General features: G+C 36.5%; 1 protein-coding gene across 2 annotated transcripts in view; it reads right to left on the bottom strand.

The window, feature by feature from the left end:
• Nucleotides 1-24,093, bottom strand: part of LOC101740369 (RNA-binding protein fusilli) — a 139,358-nt gene that overhangs the window by 31,322 nt on the left and 83,943 nt on the right. For both annotated transcript variants that reach the window (XM_038018197.2, XM_038018196.2), the window contains exons 4-7: nucleotides 21,051-21,235; nucleotides 18,709-18,798; nucleotides 18,101-18,155; nucleotides 419-529 (exon numbers count right to left, since the gene is read on the bottom strand). In XM_038018197.2, the coding sequence (XP_037874125.1) occupies nucleotides 419-529; nucleotides 18,101-18,155; nucleotides 18,709-18,798; nucleotides 21,051-21,235 (441 nt within the window). The remainder of the gene's footprint in view (nucleotides 1-418; nucleotides 530-18,100; nucleotides 18,156-18,708; nucleotides 18,799-21,050; nucleotides 21,236-24,093) is intronic.

The following is a 24,093-nucleotide window of genomic DNA, read 5'->3' as shown; positions in this document are numbered from 1 at the left end:
GACATGTTGTGCCAGCCCTAACTAGCGCAATAAAGTTGAGAATGGCTTCTAAGAATTAATGTCAACTGTCTATCCTAAGCGTGTAGGTAAATAGTATTAGAGATAGGGTTGAACGGTGGGAAAACAGGTTCTGGAGTCATCTTGTGGTGGCCAGACTCCAGAAACCATATGCGACAATACGCCGTTGTTATTTGAGGCATGATCGTGGTTTCCATTGGAATGACGGCAGAACTAGTCAGAGCAATATCGCAATACAACAGCAAGATAGTAGGCTTGTCAAAAATTTGCGTGATTGGTTTTATTAGACTACATCACCATCCGGCATAATGGAACTCATATTGAGTAGCAAGAGTCTTAGTTATAAGCCAAGAACTTCGATGCTTACAGAGCGAATAATAGATAGATAAACCAGGCTTACTTTGCTACATTTAGACCCCTGAAGAATTTTGCGATGTCCTGGTCTGAGGACTGCCAGGGAAGACCGCGGGCGCGAACTATGCAGTTCCCGTCAATCTCATCGTCTTTTGAGCTGTAACAATTGAAAATTAAGAGTGCATTCATCAAAACAAAAGAAGCATTGCTTTTTTCCCGCACGAGTGTTGGAAATAATACTTAAAATTAAAAAATCACCCTCAGCCACAGCCAACTGAGTTTCTCGCAGGATCTTCTCAGTGGGCCGCGTTTCTGATCTGGTGGTAGGTAGATCGAAGCACTGCTCTTGCTAGGGCTAGTGTTAGCAACTTCGTCAGGTTAGAGCCCCGTGAGCTCACATACTCGCTCAATGACGCAGGCATAACCGCTAGAGGTTACTAGTATAGATAGAAAAAAAGCTATCACAATTGGGGATATCAATTAGGTCGTCGTCACAATGGTCGACTTAGTCAATGTTCTACGGCTAAGTAGGTATACGCTGCTATACTAAAAGCAGCTTAGGCTGTTTTCAGATTACGCTATATTATAGTGCCATAAAGTATAGCATATTCAAATTCAAATTCAAAATCATTTATTTCAACTTAGATGTCAGTATAACACACTTGTTGAATGTCAATTATAAATAACAATGTTAACTCTACCACCGGTTCCAAAAAAAACACCACTGTCCTGAGAAGAACCGGCGAAACAAACTCAGCGGCCTTTCTTTTTGTTTCTCTCAATTTTTTTTTTTTTTTAAATTAATAACAGTATTTGCAATAAACGAAAAAACAAGTCAAAAAATACAATTAAAAAATAAAAATAATAATGAAAAATGAAAAGGCCAGGAGCGAACGCCTCATTCCCACGTAGTGCCATCTAGTAGATAATCCTTAACATTATAATATGCCTTGTTGCACAAACGTTCCTTAACAGTTTTCTTAAATCTATGAACAGATAGTAATTGAACGTTTTGTGGGGGATCTTGTTTTAGTAAGTAAGCCGTATACTATAATAAGCGGTATAATAATACATATATAGTACAGTACAGTGTGAACGTGTCCATAACTTCGTATGGTGCGCGATATTGTTGTGCTATATATTAAACTATATACTATTATATTATGGCGTAGTCTGAAAGCAGTTTTAGTTAATTCACAAAAACTGTAAAATATTCGAAGCGTCGGAAGTAATAAAATTGTAGCAAAAAAAACGTGAGATTAAATTGGAAAAGCAGTTTTAGATATGTCTGCAACGCGTGAAACAAACACTATTACATATTGTTGGAATTTCAAAGGACCGAACTGAATATTTGAAGTTTAATAGCAAATATTATTTTCCCGCCTTTGCATTAACAGTCATTTTACCCCCTTTGTTTTATCAATATAGATAATTATTATGGGAATAGTTCACGTAATTTTTTTATATAATATTACTGCATAAACAATATACATACGTTCATGCATAACAAGTTAATGTCACGACGAAAATAATATTTATTGGCGCCGATAAATGTCACGGGTCTTTGGTAATGATAACAGCGAGCAAATAAGTTAATTATGATGAAATAAAAGGAAATAAATTATACACTTCCTAATGTTGGTAGCGCTGTGTTTCGTTCGAATTCAAACATATTCGATTAATGGAGCTATATTTTAAAAATGTTCAGTCACTTTGGCGCCTTTTTTATTTTTTACTAGCTGACCCGGCAGACTTCGTAGTGCCTCAATCGATAAATAAAAGACCTAAATTTTTGTATAAAATAAACACAAACAAAAGGAATCCGTCCGACGGGGGACACATCAAAGGAAAAACAAAATTGTTATTTTTATTTAATTCCGAGCATTTTCATATTTATCTACATTTTAAACCTACTCTAGACTTTCACAAATAATTCAAGAGCAAAATTAGCCAAATCGGTTCAGCCGTTCTCGTGTTTTAGCGAGACTAACGAACAGCAATTCATTTTTATATATAGAGATTTGTTACTTTTAAACTTTGAACTTAAGAACAATAATACCGGTTTGTAATTTTTTTATTGACGGCGATGTTCAAGTGCTATATTGCAGAATAACAATATGATTACGTTGTGACGTAATGGATAAGACGGCCCTATGGATTAGTCAAGTAGTGGTCGGAGCGATGGTAAAATGAGCGGAAATCCCTACGACAAGCATTTCTAAACAAAATTTATGACAGTTAGTTCAGAGACGAAATATATGAACTTAGAGTCGCGCACAACTTCTTTATCTAATTCATATCCCAAAACATTAGCTTGTTCTTCGCTGTGTGTTTCCGGGATACCATCAAAAGATCCCTCTAAACACAATTAACTCTACGTCACCTTTGTACCGAAAAGTAAATCGAATCCTTGACTAGACGAAGTAAGAAGTGAAAATATAAAAAAAAAGATTTGTGTTCAAAAACATCGAAATTATCACTTAGACGACACGATTCTCGGGTCACTGGTCATTCAGTTCGAGATAAAATTTGATAATATATTAATGCATTTTGTTAATCGAATTTATTAAGTTCAAGAATCACGGCGAAACAATTAAGATAATAAAAAAAGCATCGTAATTCGTTATCGGTCTCTGTGTGCGAGCAAGTCTCCACTTTTTTTTCCTACCTATGCTGATAGCCTTGAGAGGGTATATCAGCTTCGCCGTAACGTGTAGGTGAGGTCACGGGCTCAAACCGGAGTGTTGCTAACACTGGCCCCAGCAAGAGCAGTACTTCGCGGAATCTACCACCGGATCGGAAACGCGGCCCACTGAGAAGATCCGCCGAGAAACTCAGTGGGCTGTGTCTGTGGGTGTCCCCACGGTGAAACCAATTTGTATGGGCCTTCACTAGAAGTAGTATCACTAGATACTGAAATGCAATTTGAATGTTAAGTGAAGCTATGCGCTTTAATGTTAGGCCCGCGGTCTGCTCTTAACATCAGCAGACCGTTAACTCCCAAATACCAGGCCCTAGGCCAGGACACCCCTTAAGAATTTCGGACCCCAGCCCGATAAAAAAACTATGCTATTGCTATTGCTAAGCTTTGCTACTTCGTGTTTGTTTTTTTCCTAGGATTTTAATGTCTTTTTTGTTTTTATCCTAAGATCGGGTTTTTGTAATTTAACAAACAGTTAATTAGGTGGATTAGATGTTCGTCCGTACACAGAAACAGCACTGTAGTGATATCCGATCAGTTCTTAGTAACGCATACCTGTCTTATTATTTCTCATCATATCTATATCTATATATTAATAAGTGAAGCAAAAACTTTGTATCCCTTTTTACGAAAATTGCGCGGACGCAGGGGTATGAAATTTTCCACACCTATAGAGAATATAGAGAAGAAGTGCACAATGCTAATTTTTTTTTTTAAATAATGCATAAAAGATACGTGATATCAATAAAGAAAACATTACACACATTACCATGTATTTGACACAACACAAATATATAAATATACTCTTTGTTTATTGTCAATTGTCAAACTTTTGTTAGTGTTTAAAGTCTGTGGTCAAATTGAGAATAGATGAATATTGTTTGGCGAAATCTGTGATTATATTATATAAGTACAATAGTATTTGACAATAGAACCATAATAATGTTTAAACATAAAATTTCAATTGATTAAAGTCGAATTTCGACTTCTGCGGGACCACTAATCTATACTAATATATAAATCTACAGTGGTTTTTACGGATGTTCCGTTATAACTACTGAACCATGGATCCGATTGACTTGAAACTTGGTATCCATGTAGAAAATACATGTGCTTAATGGATAGGCTGATATTTATATGAGTGTTGAACTCCCTAATAATAATGACAATAAATAATAATGTTAATTTTAAATGCCCAGCGAAGCGGGCGAGTACAGCTAGTATATTATATAAACGTATTTTTTGAATACGAGTAATTTAAAGATTAATTTGGGGGCAAGTTCCTTGTTTCAGTGGTGAAAATGAATTCCGAAGGCATGATACGGTTTGACAATGAAAATTTTTTTTATGTTTGTGATTTATTTAACCAAATCATAATATCTTTATCGCACCGATACAATCGGAAACGTACAATTTGCAAAAGATAATAATATCCTTGATTTAAAATTTCCACGCCAAAACGATTTCGACTTCACACCCAGAATTTTGAGAAATATCAATTAATTATGCGCTAATTTTTTGATGTAATCAGTTTGCTGTGAATTTATTAAACAAGCTTTTTAATTCTTTGATATAATCAGTTGCTGTGAATTTATTAAACAAGCTATTTACTAAATAAAGGGTTAGGTGGATAATAAATTGTTCTTTTTCTTCTTCTCAGTCGTGTCACTCTTGACCATAGATTATACACTTAATATATTTGCTCTTGACAGAGTGGTCGTGATCGTCATGTAGTGTTGGAAGGGGCAGATCGTCATGGAAATAAATTGTTACAAAAATAACATTGCAAAGGGGTTATCTACCTCGCAATCAATGTTTCAATTATTTCCAATTTTTACAATTCTATTGTTTCGGTAGGTAGGCAGAGATTATATTCGATTATGTTTGAACGATAACATTGTTATACGGATAAAATATATATTTATTTTATTTATATTATATATTCCTTAGCAACGAGAGAGTTAGCGAAATATTTATTAGTTTAAATGGGAGAAATTTGAATTTTAGCGTTACGAAATTTACACATAACGGAAATTCTGTGTTTATATGATGACATCTTAGATACATATATATTCGTCTCTTTCTTGCACTAAGTCAAATTTACGTTACGGTCTCCACACGACAGAGATGTCTAGGTTTTTAGCTCACTAAAAGGTAAATAGTGACGAAGCTTATTAGACTTAGCTTCGAACTTAAGGTTTCAAAGTAAAGAAAAATTAGTGTAAATTTTAGAACAAATTTTCAATGTTCAGCCGTTGTATTATAGAATTGAGAGTTAGAACTCACTTCTCAAGTTGAATTGCGTCATTTACGTTGTATTGGTGATGTCTGTTGGCTTCGATAAACAATTATCACCACTCGCTAAAGCTACTAAAAAGGTTTGGACTTCTCGCGTCCCCCCCCCCCCCAAGGTCAGGTCTAATGCGTAGTCTACCCGAGCATTCCCCCTTGTGTGCTTAGTACAAGTTTTTTAACGTTCTCGATAGCGTAAAAGTTAACTAACATTTGTATGAAGTCGGAACGTTATCTACATTTGCCGCTAGGGGCGCTGTTCCAACTGCATACAAATTTGAGTTAACTTTTACGCTATCGAGTACGTTAAGAAACTCGCACGAAGCACACTGGATTACACTCACGAATGTTCGTTGCGTACGTATAGTTTTCAGATAAAGTAAAAGCATTATCGCGTAAAACACGTATTTACGATTTCCCACGAGAAACTTACACATTTAAAACCGTATTTCAGTGTACTAGAGGTCCCGCAGTAGTCGACATTCGACTATAATTAATTGGAATTTTAAGTTTGTACACTATTATGATTGTATTTTATACTTCGATAATCACAAATTTCGCCAAGACTACACTATAAAAAATATTTACAAAGACAAACAATATTTAATCTGTTCTCAATTTGACAACAGACGTCAAGAACAAAAGTTTGACAATAAATAGCATGCATGCGTGTGTGCGTCAAATACATGGTATGTGGTGTGTGTAGTGTTTTCTTTATTGATTTAATGTAACCTTTTATGCATTATTTTAAAAAAATATTAGCATTGTGCACTTCTTCTCTATATTCTCTATAAGTGTGGAAAATTTCATACTCCTCCGTCCGCGCAATTTTCGTAAAAAGGGATACAAAGTATTTGCTTGACGTATTAATTTCAGTGTATATATACAAGCTACGTGTTCAGTTGATTGAAGAAGAATTCAATGAAGATATCATGTGAATGTAAACACACATTGTGTTTGATATTGCAACAATAAAGATGGTGACACGACGAGTTCGCTTGTGCAACGTGCTTTAAACATTAGGCAAATCGTCGGAACGGACAGTAGTAATTTTTGTTTATGCTAAATGCATGCGGCCTAATCAGTAAGACGCCTTTTTATTTTTTAACGCTGGGGAATCCATTTACGGATACCCGGTCCGGGGGGGGTAACGAACCGGGTTACGTCGGACTCCGGCGCCTCCTGAGAGGAAGAGGGGGACGAGGAGGGTCAAGGTCCTCCACCTCTCCGAATTCCTCGCAGGAGACTACGCCTTGAAAAAGGCGCGCGAAGCACTTGCCCCGCAGAACGACTACCGACTAAGCCCCATCAGTAAGACGCCTGTGTTTGTATCGAGGCTATGGAACTATAAGGTACACAAGCAAATATCTTCAAGTAAGTCCACATGGGTCGGTTTCACAAATGCCGTAGAACCTTTTTTTTTCCTACCTAAGCTGATGGTCTTAAGATACCATTTCAGCGTAACCTTAACTAGTAAGTAAACTCACGAGGCTCAAACCTGACGACGTTGCTAAGACTAACCCTAGCAAGAGCAGTGCTTCGTAGAATCTACCACCGGATCGGAAACGCGGCCTACTGAGAAGATCCGTCGTGAAACTCAGTGGGCGTTTTAAAATCGATTTATATACGGATACGTAAAATATTGAAATATGTAAGACTGTGTAACATATTGCAATTTGACATTTTATATCCGATATTTTGTGGTAGGCAGTGGCTTGGCTCTGTCCCTGGAATTGCTGACGTCTATGAGCGATGGTAACCACTCACCATCAGGTGCGCCGTATGCTTGTACGCCTACAAGAGGTATTCTGTACAAAAAAAATATTATAGAGCTTCTGTTAAAAAATTTAATATTTATCAAATGTTACGTTCCATTTTACACAAACAGCGTTAGTTCCCACAGCTTTTTTTTTAAGGTCTTAGTGCATTGTTTTTTTTTTTTCGTTCTGCATATTCGCTGGTAGCCTAAGCAGCTATACCTTTGGCAGATTGTTCCCGTATTTCTTAATAACTTCGAATAATAAGCACATTGGAATGCGCATTAAGTGTTAGCGTCTATGGTTCTGGGAAAAAAATTGTAAATATTTCTGTACGCATTAAAAATCCCAACGGATGACATAAGGAGTTTGTTGATATTTCGAAAGTAGCGTCAGCACATCACGAGTGAGCTTGCGAAAAATACGTAAATACAGCAATTCATAATAATATTATATTTATATTTAAAATTTATTTATTTTCTTTGTCATTACAATCTTAATTCAGTTTTTTTATAACGCTATAAACGCGCTCACAATTACAAAACGCTATTTAGATATATTTTCAAATAAATAATATAATTTATTCTACTGGAGATTGTGAATTTAATTATTTGTTTTACACATAGTACTTTAGAAAGAGATAATGAATTACTTTATATGTGTGATATAAGTATGAGTGACAGAGACGAAACTACGAACATGATCTAAGCGATTATGCGCCTAGCATTGTAGTTATTGTACACTCAAAATGTGATAAGTTTTAAATAGTCGAAACAGATTGAATGATTTTCTTTTACTGGTGGTAGGACCTCTTGAGTCCGCGCGTGTGGGTACCACAACCCTGTCTATTTCTGCCGTGAAGCAGTAATGCGTTTCGGTTTGAAGTTAGAACTTATATCTCTCAAGGTGCGTGTCGCATTTACGTTGTAGATGTCTATGGGCTCCAGTAACCACTGAACACCAGGTGGGCATTGAGTTCGTCCAACCATCTAAGAAAAAAAAATAAAAAAAAATATTCACGATTTCTTTTTTGTCGACGGTACGCATGCATTGACATCAAGGACCGGAGTTCTCGTATTACTCTACCGTTGGGCGCGCGGCACACTCGTAAATCTTGCACAAATGCTTTTAAAATGGCAAGTTGAATTTCACGTGTAACGCGAATGTGTTTTGAATGTTCAAGGTTTCACGGATTATTCAACTCTTGGAGCCATCGGCTCCGGTGACTCACGACGATGACACTTAATATTGACGGTTATTAAGTTACAAATGAATTAATGACACGGTTTATAGAGAAATATTAGTGCGAACATTAGTTTTATGCGTGGAAATTCCTTCATTGACTTTGGTAGCTGATAAGGATGTGCCTCGGCGGATCTGTGGTCACCGCCAAGGGCACAGCTATGTTGCTGTCCACAGGCGAGGAGTCTTCTCATGCCTTATTAAAAAAAAGACTGTGGCATTATATACAGAGGGCTTGTTTTAATCTGGATGCTTTATAAGCTTATTAGTTTCAGGTAGCAGAAGTGATCAAACGGCTTGATGTTAAAAAGAGACTTAACAAGAATTTGAAAAGAAACAAAGAGAGAAATGGAACGAGGGCGGACGTGCTTTTAATGCCTTCCTAAAAGACCCACACGAACCAGACGACAAAGAACAAACTGACTGTTCTCTTAAGTACATAAAATAGACGACAAAAAAACGGATCGACCATTCAAAAGCTGGTGACGGGATCATCTCGGACAATTCAAAGAACTCCTTTATGAGCAACTGGGTACAAAATACAAAGTATACTAAAGTCCTTCTGTCGAAGAGTTACCAAGTTAGGAGCGCGAGTTTGTAAGGTCTAAAGTGTTGGTCTTTCTCTAAGTCTGTAGTGCGCTAGGTAGTGCCACTCTATTAGCGATATTAGTCGACCAATCACATCATTATACAGTCCTGAACTACAATTCCATGTACTATGGAAACCAGTTTTTTGAAGTGAAACTTCTAATGCGACTTCTAACAAGGTTACGTTAAACATTTAACGCTACTATACTAGAAGAAAGAGCACGTAGAGATCCTGATAACCTAGAGAAACTGATGCTAGTTGCTCAGGTTGACGGGAGAAGATCACGCGGACGTTCACCTTCCCGCTGGTCAGATCTGGTAAAGACGCTCACTGGCCTGACAATAATCGAGGCTATTAAGACCGCTAAAGACAGGAGGACGTGGTGTAGCATAGTGCATCGAGTGATTGACACTTGAAGCTAGACACGGCCTTCAGCAATGAGAAGACAGACCTTTTTTTTTAGAATTGAGGGATTACCTAATGTTGGCCCGAAGGCCTTTTCAGTTTCACCAGGACAGATGGGCGAGCAAAGGCTCATCAGCCAGGAGGAGTGGGATTTGCTAACAGCTGCCCGAGCGCTTCCAAAGGAGACCTAACAACTCAAGGGCTGCTGCTTCGCGAATGAATCAACTAACCGGATCGGAATCGCGACCCGCTAAGGAGATCCGGCGAGAAACTCAGCGAGCTGATGCATGGGAATGGAAAACAAAAGCTGAATTAGCAGCCAATTTGGCCACAAGTATAAATATTGAAACGACTGCAATTTTCTCATATCTGAATAGAATTTGGTTTTGTTTCCATTGTCCGTCTATTGTGCTTCAGCTGTTTTATGACGCAATAAAAAAATTCAAAGAACACGCAAATCGCCAGAATGATTATGTAAATATTGTTATTGTTTATTCGTTGCTTGTGATACGTTTCTCGTTCAGGAGGTCGCAATTCTTAGAATAAAGCGGTAATTGAGTATTCAGTGTTTCGTGAATTCGTACCATTCCTGAATTAGGGTTGCCTTCGAAATCGGTATTTTAATTTATGGTAGAATAAGACAGATCGATTTTTTTTTTATATCTTGTATGGGTGGACGAGGTCACTGCCCACCTGGTGTTAAGTGGTTACTGGAGCCCATAGATTGAGATATAAGTTCTAAGGTCTCAAGTATAGACAACGGCTGCCCCGCCGTCCACTGAAGTCTTAGTGAATTCCCAGCATTTGATTCAGCCTTTATTACATACCTTTTTTTGTTGCTTAGGTGGGTGGATGAGCTTACAACCAACCCACCTGGTGTTAAGTGTTTACTGGAGCCCATAGACATCTACAACGTAAATGCACCACCCACCTTGAGATATAAGTTCTAAGGTCTTAGTATAGTTACAACGGCTGCAATAGGCAGGGTGGTGGTACCTACCCGCGCGGACTCACAAGATGTCCTACCACCAGTATAATCGAATAATAGATCGATTTACTTTCACGTTCTAGTTGACAGTATTCTCTGCCAAGCTATCGTTTGATGTTTACATGTAGAGTAATCTATATATTAATACGTGAAGCAAAAACTTTGTATCCCTTTTTACGAAAATTGCGCGGACGGAGGACTATGAAATTTTCCACACTTATAGAGAATATAGAGAAGAAATGCACAATGCTAATAATTTTTTTTAAATAATGCATAAAAGTACATTAAATCAATAAAGAAAACATTACACACACTACATACCATGTATTTGACGCACACACGCGTGCATACTATTTATTGTCAAACTTTTGTTCTTGACGTCTGTTGTCAAATTGAGAATAGATTAAATATTGTTTGTCTTTGTTAATATTTTTTATAGTGTAGTCTTGGCGAAATTTGTGATTATAGAAGTATAAAATACAATTATAATAATGTACAAACTTACAATGCCAATTAATTATAGTCGAATTTCGAGTACTGCGGGACCTCTAGTGTATATAATTCTGTCTAGAAACGGTTTGATTTTTCAAAGATCATACTGAATATTGTTAATAACGGTACAAAGCTAAATTTTTACCTGCTGCTTCGCTCTCAGGATTACTTTCGATAAAAACCGCCTATTGTACATTTAAATATATAGTTATATCTGCCTGTTGAGTGTTTTTAAATGTTAATTGCGCTTTCGTGTGTAGTAATTTATTACTGGTGGTAGGACCTCTTGTGAGTCCGCGCGGATAGGTACCACCATCCTGCCTATTTTTGCCGTGAAGCCGTTGTAACTATACTGAGACCTTAGAACTTATATCTCAAGGTGGGTGGCACATTTACATCATAGATGTCTATAGGCTCCAGTAACCACTTAACACCAGGTGTGCTGTAAGCTCGTCCACCCATCTAAGCAAAAAATATATAATAATCAGTACATAGTATAAAACAAATTCGCTTTCTTTGTCCCTATATCTGTCTGTCTCTATGTATGCTTAAATCTTTAAAACTACGCAACGGATTTTGATGCGGTTTTCTATAATAGATAGAGTAATTGAAGAGGAAGGTTTATATGTATTATAACATCCATTAAATAGTGGAGAAATCAATAATAAATTTCCGAAGCGAAGCGGGTCGCTAGTAATGAATAAAGAACTCTCTCTCTCTAGCTCCCTCTCTCTCTCTCTCTCTTTCCTTGTAATATAGTTTAAGGATACGTTTGTACCAAGATCCGGCAAGACAATACCTATTCGTGTACCTACTTCAAGAAACATTAACAGATCGTTTGTCCAACAAGGCACATCGCGAAGTTCACGATTATTAACCGAATGGGAATGTGCCGTTTTGAATCCATTATTGTTAATTTTGTAATATGACTTCTGTGTCTTCGATGTTATGTTTTGTTTTCGATTGATTAATACGAGATACTTATTTTAAAAAGGCAAGGTTTTACTGATTGCTTTCAGTCCTGTGGTTTCATTTAGAAGCCATTGTACTGTTCACTCTAATGTTCATTAAGTAGATGATTTGATGATTTTGCGTTTTAATTACGTCATCTGTGTGATAAAGGGCGACTTTTTCCAACGTTTGCGATAGCGTAAAAGTTAACTCAAATTTGTATGGAGTTCGAACGTTGAGCTACGTTAGCCGCCAGAGGTGCTGTTCCAATTCCAAATTTGAGTTAACTTTTACGCTATCGAGAACGTTAAAAAACTCGCACTAAGCACATTGGTCTACTACATTTTGAAGCCTTAAAATTGGCGTGGTAGGTTGGATAAAACAAGCCGTTATCACAAAATAATTGGCACTTCGAGCATGTCGTCAAATCGGCTCCGGTAGCAACAGGGCGAATGAGGTTCACGAAAGAAAATAATTATGGTTTCATAGACATTATTCCAGTCAATGGTTTTTATTGCTTAGATATAAGGACGTGTTGACGGTCGACCTGGCGTTGAGTGGCTACCGGAGCCCATTTTCGACGTGAAAACCGCAACCCACCTTGAGACATGAGTTCTAAGGTCACAATTTTTACAGTACAGCGGCTGCCTCACTCTTCTTCCCGAAACACATTACTGCTTCACGGTAGAAAGAAGCAGGGTGGTGGTACCTACCCGTGCGGACTCGCAAGACGTCCTACCACCAGTAAAACTTACTTAGCTTACTTACAAGGCGGTTTGCAATTGACGCAAGCAATATCAGGGTATTTCTTGAACCCTTTATGATTTATATACGTATAATATCTGTAAACTATTTATCAAATGTAATGATGTGGTACAAAGGTGATTTTTGTATGTGCACAGGCATGTTACTTATGTCGTTTTATGATGATCCTTCTTTTTTTTTCTTCGTAAATATTTATTTACAAACACTCGTACACAAGTCGGTGTTGGAACGTTACGTTGCGCGCTAGTGAAGCCACGTCACATGAAAAATTCTGTAATTTTAGTTACATATACGTGGATTCAACATTTGTTTTTTTTTTCTCGCAAATACAACGAAACTAAATTATTGGAAATAGGGTTTTCTGTGCACTGCCCTTTCAGCTCAAAGTCGATTATTCGCATTTCAGATTTCAGAGTCGACAATTTTATTTTGGTAGACTTTTTTTTTTGCCGCTCAACTAATAAGGACCCGGATTTTTTTCATATACGGCATGTTTCATTTTTATTTTTTGTTTGTTCTATTCCGCGAAACATTTTAAAGCACACCGCAGCGTCAGTAATTAAATACGAAATGTGACGCCGTCATTAAAAACGAGTGCATTTCTTTGTGAACGCACACTACACACACGTATTGAATTTGACACGTTTGAAACACGTAAGCTGTGACGGTTCGTGCAAATCCACAGGGCTCTTGTTTAACGAAAAAACATAAATGAATATTCAAATTTCGAAAAAGGCACATCTCTAAAAATGTAAAATGTTCGGGAAATGAAAAAAAAAAAACTGATTATTTTCTAAAGCAGTGTAAAATTTCAAATATTAACTTTTGATATATATTTTAGTGTTAATTAGCAATTGGAAATTGCTGGAATTATTATAAAATGGGTGTAGGTAAGCTTTAAGACTACATATGTATATGAAAAAAACGTATTTGACAAAATATGCGACATGTGCCCTTTTCGAAATTGCATATTCAATTAGATTTCGATGCTCAATTATTATATGTGTTATATCGGTCAAATAACACGACATAGCCGGACTAATAGCGCACAAGGCGAACTAATTATCGTAAAGCTATCACAGCTCACCTCCTTATCTCGAGTCGCGTTGAGCATCGATGTCATTAGGAGCCCAGGACCGCGTTGTATCACAGTACAAACACTCGTAGCTCTCTACTGAGGACTTCTTATCGCGGCCAGGCGTTTTTTATTACACCACGAACGTGTTCGAAACATTAAATTACTGATAAGGTTTTGTTTTTTGTTTTTGAAGACGTGCTACGCGGTCGACGTCTTGAGTGCGAATGAGGAGTCAGCCCGAGGTTTGGGGGGAAGGAATGAGGCGGCCTGTCGCACGCCGACTATGATTACGGCTTACGGATTGTTTTGAAGTTTTATTAGTGGCACGGCGCGTTACGTGCCCTCTACCAAGCAATACCTTAACTTCATTTAGACCAGACGTTTTGCTAAATTCAAATGCGAGTCCCTGACAATGACGTTTCGTTTTTTTTTTTTATTCTAATTAATTGGCTCAGGTAAACGACTGTAGGTTAATTTCGTCGGTAACTTTATTAAGTAATCATTTTATAGCCGAAGACAAGACAATTTACTGGTGGTACGATTTACTGGTGGTACTGCCAGATATCTTTAAGTTTACTTTTTTTTATTTATTGCATATATGGGTGGACGAGTTCACAGCCCACCTGGTATTAAGTGATTACCGGAACCCATAGGCATCTACAAGGTAAATGCCGCCACCCAATTTGCGATATGAGTTCTAAGGTCTCAGTATTGTTGCAACGGCTGCCCCGCCATTCAAACCGAAACGCATTACTGCTTCACGGCAGAAATAGGCAGGGTGGTGGTACCTAATCTTGCGGATTCAGAACACAGCCTACCACCACTAATATCCAGCTTCACATATTATAACCTAACATAATCAAAAATATACAATTTCGAGCATTTTCAGCGTTACTCATTGGAACTTATTATCTGATAATAATTGAAAAATAGACTCGTGTTGTTATAATGTATCCTTGTTGACGATTTAAGATTATCAGTGCTGATTATTTTTGTAGTAGCTAAATAACATATAATCTTTAATTCCGTGATAGCACGTTCAATGTTTAAAAGTATTTTGAGTTTGTTAGCATAAATAGGTACGTTCGCCTTAAAATATTACGACAAATAAAAACGATTATAATTAAAATTATTTTAACCGTTTAAATTTTTTTTTATTGCTTAGATCGGTGGACGAGCTCACAGCCCACCTGGTGTTAAGTGGTTACTGGAGCCCATAGACATCTACAACGTATCCAGCGAATAGTTAAGACAAAAGATATATAAGAAAACTGTAACTTATTCGTAAAAATAATTTTAATTAGATTAATAATTTTTTTTTTATTTTTTTTTATTGCTTAGATGGATGGACGAGCTCACAGCCCACCTTGTGTTAAGTGGTTACTGGAGCCCATAGACATCTACAACGTAAATGCGCCACCCACCTCGAGATATAAGTTCTAAGGTCTCAGTATAGTTACAACGGCTACACCCTTCGAACCGAAACGCATTACTGCTTCACGGCGGAAATAGGCGGGGTTGTGGTACCCACCCGTGCGGCATCACAAGAGGTCCTACCACCAGTAATTACGTAAATTATAATTTTTGCGGGTTTTGATTTTTATTACACGATGTTATTCCTTCACCGTGGAAAACAATCGTGAACATTTGTTGAGTACGTATTTCATTAGAAAAATTGGTACCCGCCTGAGATTCGAACACCGGGTGCATCGCTCAACACGAATGCACCGGACGTCTTATCCCTTAGGCCACGACGACTTCAAATTTTAAATGCCCGCTAAAAAGTGTCGAATACATTATCATGAATCATAGCGGTAACGTTTAGAATCATTATTGTAAAGTTTGCTTTATCGCAGGACACTGCTTTTTGTTGAATGGGCTTTTAGGAGAAAAAAAAGGTCACAAGATGTGAAGTGTTGTCGAAATTAGTTTTATGGTCCAGTAATGTGTTACGATTGTTTTTGTCGTGTTCTGAGCCCATGCGGTAAGGCACCACAATTCGGTTTGTTTTTACCCGACCGCTGAAGAATAGTAAAGTTTTGCAGCGTATGTATAAAACGTAGGTATAGATAATTCTTTGATGCGTTCTACAGCCTAAACTTCTATCTTTTTCTTTTCTTTTTCTTATTAAAACTTATTTCTTTTTAAAGAATAGACCATAATTTAAACTTCTCCGTATGCAATATATTTTTATCCTTAAGAGGGTATGCCAGCGTAACCTAAGGAATAGGTGAGCTCACGGGCTCAACCTGAGAGAATTTGCTAACACTAATCCTAGCAAGAGCAGTGCTTCGCAGAGTCTACCACCGGATCGGAAACGCGACCCACTGAGAAGATTCTGGAGAATTAGTATGATTAGAGGATACAGATCTTCGTTACTGAACGAATAAATAATGTCATAAAATTCGTGCGATTCCCTCGACGAGGTCGCGGACACAAACAAGCTTATCGGGAGATAGCTTTTGAACTCGCGATCTGTGATTGACAATAAGCGATTAGCTTTTAACTGTGAAGCTTGACTTTAAACATAACTACGGTAATAATACGGATCATAAGCGCCTATATATGTAAAGAAAAATCTTCATCATTAACCTTTAAAGCTCTTTACTTTTAAAAAAAAATGTTTAAAAAAATTAACAAAATACGCTTTTATAGAAAATCCAACCAAAAAATAGAAAATTACTTTTAATAAATTTTAATTAAAAATGTGTAAGAAAAAAATACTTTATTGTAAAAAAACCATAGGGTGCATGGTATCAGTAGCTATCAATATTTTATGAACAGATATGAGTAGAAGTGTTATTTTCATAATATCCTGAGAAGCACACCACGCTTTTTCAATAAAAAAAATTTTTTTTACACTATTTTTAATTCAAATTTATTTTCAATTTTTTAGTTGGATTTTCTATAAAAGCGTATTTTGTTAGTTTTTTTTAAACTATTATTTATTTTTAATTTTTTAATTGAATTTCAATTTTTTCATATTTTTTTTAATATTGAATTTTCATCGGTCCTTAATAAGTATACCAAATTTCGAGATAATTCGACGTTTTGAAGGGGGTCAAAATCATGCTCGAAGCTAAAGCTAATAAAAGCGTATTAAGTAAAAAAGAAAGTTCAGATTTGTATAATGTATTATAACTATTTCTGTTTCTTTATTTTCTCGATGACAGCTCCTGTAGAAACTTGAACGAGCGTCTTTTTCACATTATGTATACATTATTTAATAAAAATATGACGCTCCCGCATGTACAAGGTCACAGCAGAGTCGGAGAAACTGATAGGGATGGAGCTATCGAGAAACGTAACACGATAACAGACATGATATTTTTTTACAAACTTTAAGAAACTAAACTATTGCCGGATAATTTTGTACAAATTTATTAACTAATAATACATTTCATTACAATATGTAATTATATTATATTAAATAAATAAATGAATGAAGAATCGTCACTGTCACTCGATGAGCTCTCCCCAATATATTATTATTATATTATAAGTTCCTGCACTTATATTATCGAATGCTTATAATAATGTATAATGATAATATGTATATAATTCTATATTATTTTATCACTGGTGGTAGGACCTCTTGGGAGTCCGCACGGGTAGGTACCACCACCCCGCCTATTTCCGCCGTGAAGCAGTAATGTAACTATACTGAGACCTTAGGACTTATATCTCGAGGTGGGTGGCGCATATACGTTGTAGATGTATGTGGGCTCCAGTAACCACTTAACACCAGGTGGGCTGTGAGCTCGTCCATCCATCTAAGCAATAAAAAAAAATTATTAATTAAAAAATATCTTTGAATGTTTTTGTTAAAAACATAATAAATATATGCGATCGATATCATTACTTATTTGGTCACAACACTACAGCTCTCAAATTAAAATTGTCATCGAGTAAGTAAAGAAATGGAAATAGTATAATACTGTTGAATTACCTATTAATTTTAAAAGAGGTTACGGGCTTCAAATGTTGTTTTCTTAATGTATTACAGAAAACGCAATTAAGTCTTTATTGTTTATTCATTGTGAAGTATTCTATACCCATTACAAATATGTATATATATTTAAAAAAACGAATTATTAAAATTGTTTATTATTTTCATTTTAGGGTTCCTTGAGATTTAAACGTCTAATGACAGTGAATGAGGGTGAAATGAAAATTTTTTTTTTTTTTTTATTGCTTAGATGGGTGGACGAGCTCACAGCCCACCTGGTGTTAAATGGTTACTGGAGCCCATAGACATCTACAACGTAAATGCGCCACCCACCTTGAGATATAAGTTCTAAGGTCTCAGTATAGTTACAAGGGCTGCCCCACCCTTCAAACCGAAATGCATCGAAATCGCGGTAAAAGCCGAAAAAGTTTAAAGCAATATGAAATAGACACGGAATGTTGTAATTTTTCTTTTCATTGCCTCATACAATATCATAACATGTTAATAATTTAAACTCACCATATTCCAGTTTCTAAAACTAAATCGACGACCTCCGGAAGCTCCAATCGGAAGCCTGAAACAAATAATTCGTATACTCAAAGACATAATATAGACATTAGTGCTTATGAAATACTGCACATTTTTGCATGTCATGTATTCCGCGCCTTGAAGTAAGGCAGGCGCTACACAAAATATTTGAGATTTTGACATTGACTTTTGACATCGTCTTTCTAAATTGACATTGACGTTTTGCTATCTATTGACTTACGCCTATTTCAAACATATTATTATCTATCTATACTAATATATAAATCTACAGTGGTTTTTACGGATTTTTCGTTATAACTATTGAACCATGCATCCGATTGACTTGAAACTTGGTATCCATGTAGAAAACACATGTACTTAATGGATAGGTTAATATTTATATATAACAATGACAATAAATAATAATGTTAATTTAAAATGCCTAGAGAAGTGGGCGAGTACGGCTAGTCTATTTAAAAAAATTAATTTCAAAATCTTTCTAATTAAGAATCTTATATCGTTATCTGTCTCAGATAACAGAAACTAAATCGTCTTCATAAACATAATGTATTAGTTAATACAATAAAAACGTAACTAACCATCGGAAATTATCCTTTGTATTATAGACGCCATGTCATTCACTTCCGCAGCGTAGAAATTTTCTCCGGAATACGGAGGAATACCTAAATCTGTAGAATTATTTTAAGGACATCATTTCATGACAAACCCCTGATTGAAAACTACAGGCAATAATTTTTTCACTATAATAATATATATAATAATTTTTTTCCCTACCGATGCTGTTAGCCTTGAGAGGCTATTTCAGCTTCGCCCTAACATGTAGGTGAGGTCACGGGACTCAAACCGGAGTATTGCTAAAACTGGCCCTAGCAAGAGCCGTGCTTCGCAGAATCTACCACCGGATCGGAAGCGCGACCCACTGAAAAGATCCGGCGAGAAACTCAGTGGACTGTGTCTATGCGTATAATCATTTGATACAATTAAAACATATTAAAACAAAACAACAAAATTGAAACAATTTATATTTATTAAGGTATCTTTTTGGTTTTGCTTTAAACTGCTTATGAAAACATTTGGTTATGCATTTTTCGATTGAACCATGTAACTTAACCGTAAAAGTAAGCTAGTGTTAACAATTCTCTCAGGTTGAGCCCGTGAGCTCACCTATGGGTCCGCGCGAAGTTGGAATAGCCTCTTTAGGCTACCAACTTCGATCAACAAATGTACTATTGTTGATCGAAGGCTACCAACGATTAAATAGGGCAAAAAAGTAAGTTTCAAGAAACTAGTAACACCATCTATTGAGTACTACTGTAAACAGATTTTTAGCTATAAACTTTACAATGAGATATTGTAACATGAATTTAGATAAGCACAAAGTGTCTTTTAAGTGAATTAAGAAAAAATATCAAAATATATTCTGTAGTTTTTGTGTGATTCACTAGACATGGGCACACCTTTACTACTTTTTATTTATTTGATACAGATTATTTTAAATATAATTACTTTTAATAATGAATTCGAATAACATTGTATTTTCGACCCGAAAAATTCGTATTACACACACACTGTATAAAGCGTATCCATAAATCATATATATTTTTGCAAGTATCGTTTTAAAAATAAATACACGGTCTGTGTGCTTAGTGCGAGTTTTTTAACTTTCTCGATAGCGTAAAAGTTATCTGAAACTTGTATGTAGTTGGAACAGCGCCCCTAGCGGCAAACGTAAGCAACCGTTCCAACTCTATACAAATTTGAGTTAACTTTTACGCTATCGAGAACGCTAAAAAACTCGCACTAAGCACACCGATAATGTAATATCAAAACAATTTTCTCAACAAACCGTCTTTTCGCATTAAAAGTGTACAATTTCCAAAAATATTCTTAATTGAGTTAACATGCGGAATCATTTGGTATCACCAGTATTATTCTCATAAATACTGTCAAAAGAGCGTAGTTTAGTTTTAGTTTACCTATATTTTGACTACATAATTTTATCTTACTTTAAAAGACAGATAATATAACTGGTAAAAAAAAATACGTTGCAAAGATGATTAATATTAAAAATATCACATGTTAAACCTTTAAAACACTCTCCTTTAAAATTAGTATGTTTTGAGATTATATAGTTTTAATGCGAGAAGACGAAATGTTTCGATAAACCATATGCATTTCAATGATATAATGGGCATGACGTGGGAGGAGCTAGAACAGACTGCCCAAGACCGATACAAATGGAAAAATTTGATTCGAGCCCTACACCCCAGCAGAGGGTAATAGGAAAGCATGATGATGATGATGATATGCATTTCAATTATCGAAATTAGTTTCGTGTTATGTTTTCGATAAATTGTTTCTGTTTTTGCTTCGAGAATAATAATAATATATTTACACACTGTATAGGTGTGTATTATGTATATAACAAAAGGCAATGAAAGTTCTGTACCGTTTCCTCTGATGTTTTCGAATTTAATTTAATTTTTTATTTATTTCTTAGATGGGTGGACGAGCTCACAGCCCACCTGCTGTTAAGTGGTTACTGGAGCCCATATACATACATCTACAACGTAAATGCGCCACCCACCTTGAGATATAACTTCTAAGGTCTCAAGTATAGTTACAACGGCTGCCCCACCCTTCAAACCGAAACGCATTACTACTTCACGGCAGAAATGGACGGGGCGGTGGTACCTACCCGCGCGGACTCACAAGAGGTCCTACCACCAGTAGTTTATCTTGTTTATTTGTTACTAAACGCTTTTCAATCAAACAATTCGCTAACAATATTCTATTCAATAGAAATGTCATTAAACAAAACTGTTAAACGCAGACTGTATCTTGAGGTGTCAGTTGTTAAGTTTGAATTTTTATAATTTCTGGAGACCTGGTAATCTTAGATTCGTTGTAGAAAGGATACAATTGAGCATATCGAGTAGTGAGCTGGGGTGGTCCGGCGGCGGGGGTGGTGGCGCCTGGGTCCTGGGGGGCGCGACCGCTCGCAACGTGTAAGCCCGCACGTACTCCTTACGCAGATCGTGGAAACGGGCGTAGTACGCCGGCAACACCAGCTCTTTGCTGCACGCCTCTGGGTGGAGGCATTGTCTGGAATTAAACAAACAAAATAATCTTGTATTTGTCTTTTAAAAATATATACTACTAGCAGCCCGCTCTGGCTCCGCTCGGGTCTTTAACAAAAATTTAAACGATATTTGACATTGTTTTTTTTTTTAAAGAACACTTATTGCGGCATAACTATAATAGTTAGACATATGCTGTCGTGACACTTTTTGTAAATAATAATGTGCTCTACAAAGTCGTAGTACATTATTTTATTCTATCATCAATAGTTTTCGCAGGGCACGGGATGTAAAGAATATTTTAGGTAATTTTTTTACACCTTGGGTTACGTTATTGGAGTTTTAGTGAGGATCCCTAATTTTTTTCAAAAAGATTATAGCCTATGTCACTCGTGAATAGTGTAGCTTCCAAACAGTTAACTTTTACGCTATCGATGGACTGTTGTGAGATTGTTTTTTATTATTATTTTTGGAATGAGGGATTACTGGTGGCCCTTCCAGCTGCGCCAGGAGAGGTGGGCGAGAAAAAGTTCAGCCAGCATTAAGATCACTGTGACATCTGTAGTGTCTCATATCTTTCTTCTGGCAGCGGTAGGCAGCGACTTGTGGTATTGGTATTGCTGAGGTCCATAATCTTTTTTTATTGCCCTTGTAGGCAGACAAGCATACGGCCTAGCTGATGGTAAGTGGTTACCGTCGCCCGTGGACTTCAGTAATGCCAGGGTCAGAGCCAAGCCGCTGCCTACAATAGCAATAGTGAACACTGATGAATGTCGCCACCAACTTTTAAATCTGAATTGAAGTCATAACTGTACTGTACGTATTATGCGCGGTGGTGATAAGTGTATTTATTATTTGTGATGGTGGTCCGCGAAATATGTCAACCAAAATAGAATTTCAAAAGCTAAATTGAAAATTCAATTGACCCTCTTTAAAATTGGATCCGATTCTTGTTTTTTTTTTTTTTTGTTAAATTAAACATTTTCCTGCTTGCGGAATATAAAATAGAGCGCGGCCGAATTAAAAAAAAAAAGAATCAACGCGAATTCAAAAAAAAAAAGAACAAAAAAAAAAAAAGAAAAACATAATTTAATTCAAAACACGAATCCACGTATCCATTGTATTTATTATACGTATCCCACGTCATTATTAAACTTGAACGATTTAATCTGTTCCATAATGAATGTTTAACGCGATTTGAATAATTCAGGCGACCTATGACCGTTCCGTGAACAAGGGAAATAGTTTGCGTTCATCGTGAATTATTTATAATCGCTTCAACGTGCGTTTCCATTGCTTATAACAAAATCGGCGTTATTACCAACAAAATTATCTATATATTAATACGCGAAGCAAAAACTTTGTATCCCTTTTTACGAAAATTGCGCGGACGGAGGAGTACGAAATTTTCCACACTTATAGAGAATATAGAGAAGTAGCGCACAATGCAAATATTTTTTGAAAATAATGCATAAAAGATATTTTAAATCAATAAAGAAAACATTACACACACTACATACCATGTAGGTATTTGACGCACACACGCATGCATGCTATTTATTGTCAAACTTTTGTTCTTGACGTCTGTTGTCAAATTGAGAATAGATTAAATATTGTTTGTCTTTGTTAGTCGAATTTCGACTACTGCGGGACCTCTAGTATGTATAAATGCCCTGTACACTTCTAGCTGATGTCTCAAAGTGGATTGTTAAGAACTCTTGTAGATCTATGGTTACCGACCAACACCATGATAGTAGTATGTTCTTCTGTTAATTAACAGCAATGCAAAGATTCTAAATGTCATGTTACTCATGACATGTCATAGCGGTTTGCCCAAAACACGTCATTACGGATCCTCCCGATCCATTAAAGGTGCTTTTAGGTACCTCAAGCACCGGTCATCGTCCTCGTCGAACCCGTCGCTTGCGACGAAGGACTCGACAAGTAAATTAACCCACCGACACAGCCCACTGAGTTTCTCGCCGGATCTTCTCAGTGTGTCGCGTTTCCGATCTGGTGGTAGGTTCAGCGAAGCACGGCTCTTGCTAGGGTCAGTGTTAGCATCACTCCGGTTTGAGCCCCATGAGCTCAACTACTAGCTAAGTATACGCTGAAATAGCCTCTCAAGGCTATCTTAGCTTAGGTAGGAAAGAAATAGCGGATCAGCTGCATGCCTGGCAATTTTGATGCCCATGAGTTCGGCGAACTAATCAATTATCAGCAAGCGAGTCGTAAGCTTGTCTGTCATGAATAGCACAGCACTTGGATATGCCTTAATTTTTTGGCTTCGTTTACTTTCTTATTATGACGACATACATAGATGACTTGATTTGATGGATTGGCAATTTTTTTAAATATTTTTAGGCTTATTTATGTAAGTTTTTTTAAAAGCTTAGCAGTATGTCTTATTCGTAATATTGCATGATATATTTTCGTTTTCCTTCTCTTTTTTAAAGTGAAAATAGCCTCTCATCATTGAGCCGCTTAGTTTTATCGGGGCTCCGCTCTTGGACCTCTTTCTGTTATATCAATGGGTATTAATGATAATAAAATATACAATGAGTATCAGAAAGCTATACTTTCCTACTCAGGTGAGTAATATATCATCGTTGTAAATGGATTCACATTGAGCTTATGAATACTACTTTGGTGCCGTAAAAACGCAGTGTGTTTAATTATTTTTTGAATGACAATCCCGACGCGGGTCAACCCGCTGGACATTCACGAGATGAAAGATGTCTAAATATAATTTGTACTGTTTATGATTATGGCTTTGGATGGTTCGTACGTCACGTTTATCGTTCCGCACTGACAATGAAAACAAGCGTTCGTTAAATATGGTCATGGCTCTACCGGATGTGACTAGATAGGTATCGCACCCTG

The sequence above is a fragment of the Bombyx mori genome, chromosome 20 (assembly GCF_030269925.1).
Source record: "Bombyx mori chromosome 20, ASM3026992v2".
In the NCBI taxonomy this organism is placed as follows: domain Eukaryota; kingdom Metazoa; phylum Arthropoda; class Insecta; order Lepidoptera; family Bombycidae; genus Bombyx; species Bombyx mori.
The sequence above is the reverse complement of the archived record's forward strand: the minus strand, read 5'-3'. Positions and strand labels throughout refer to the sequence as shown.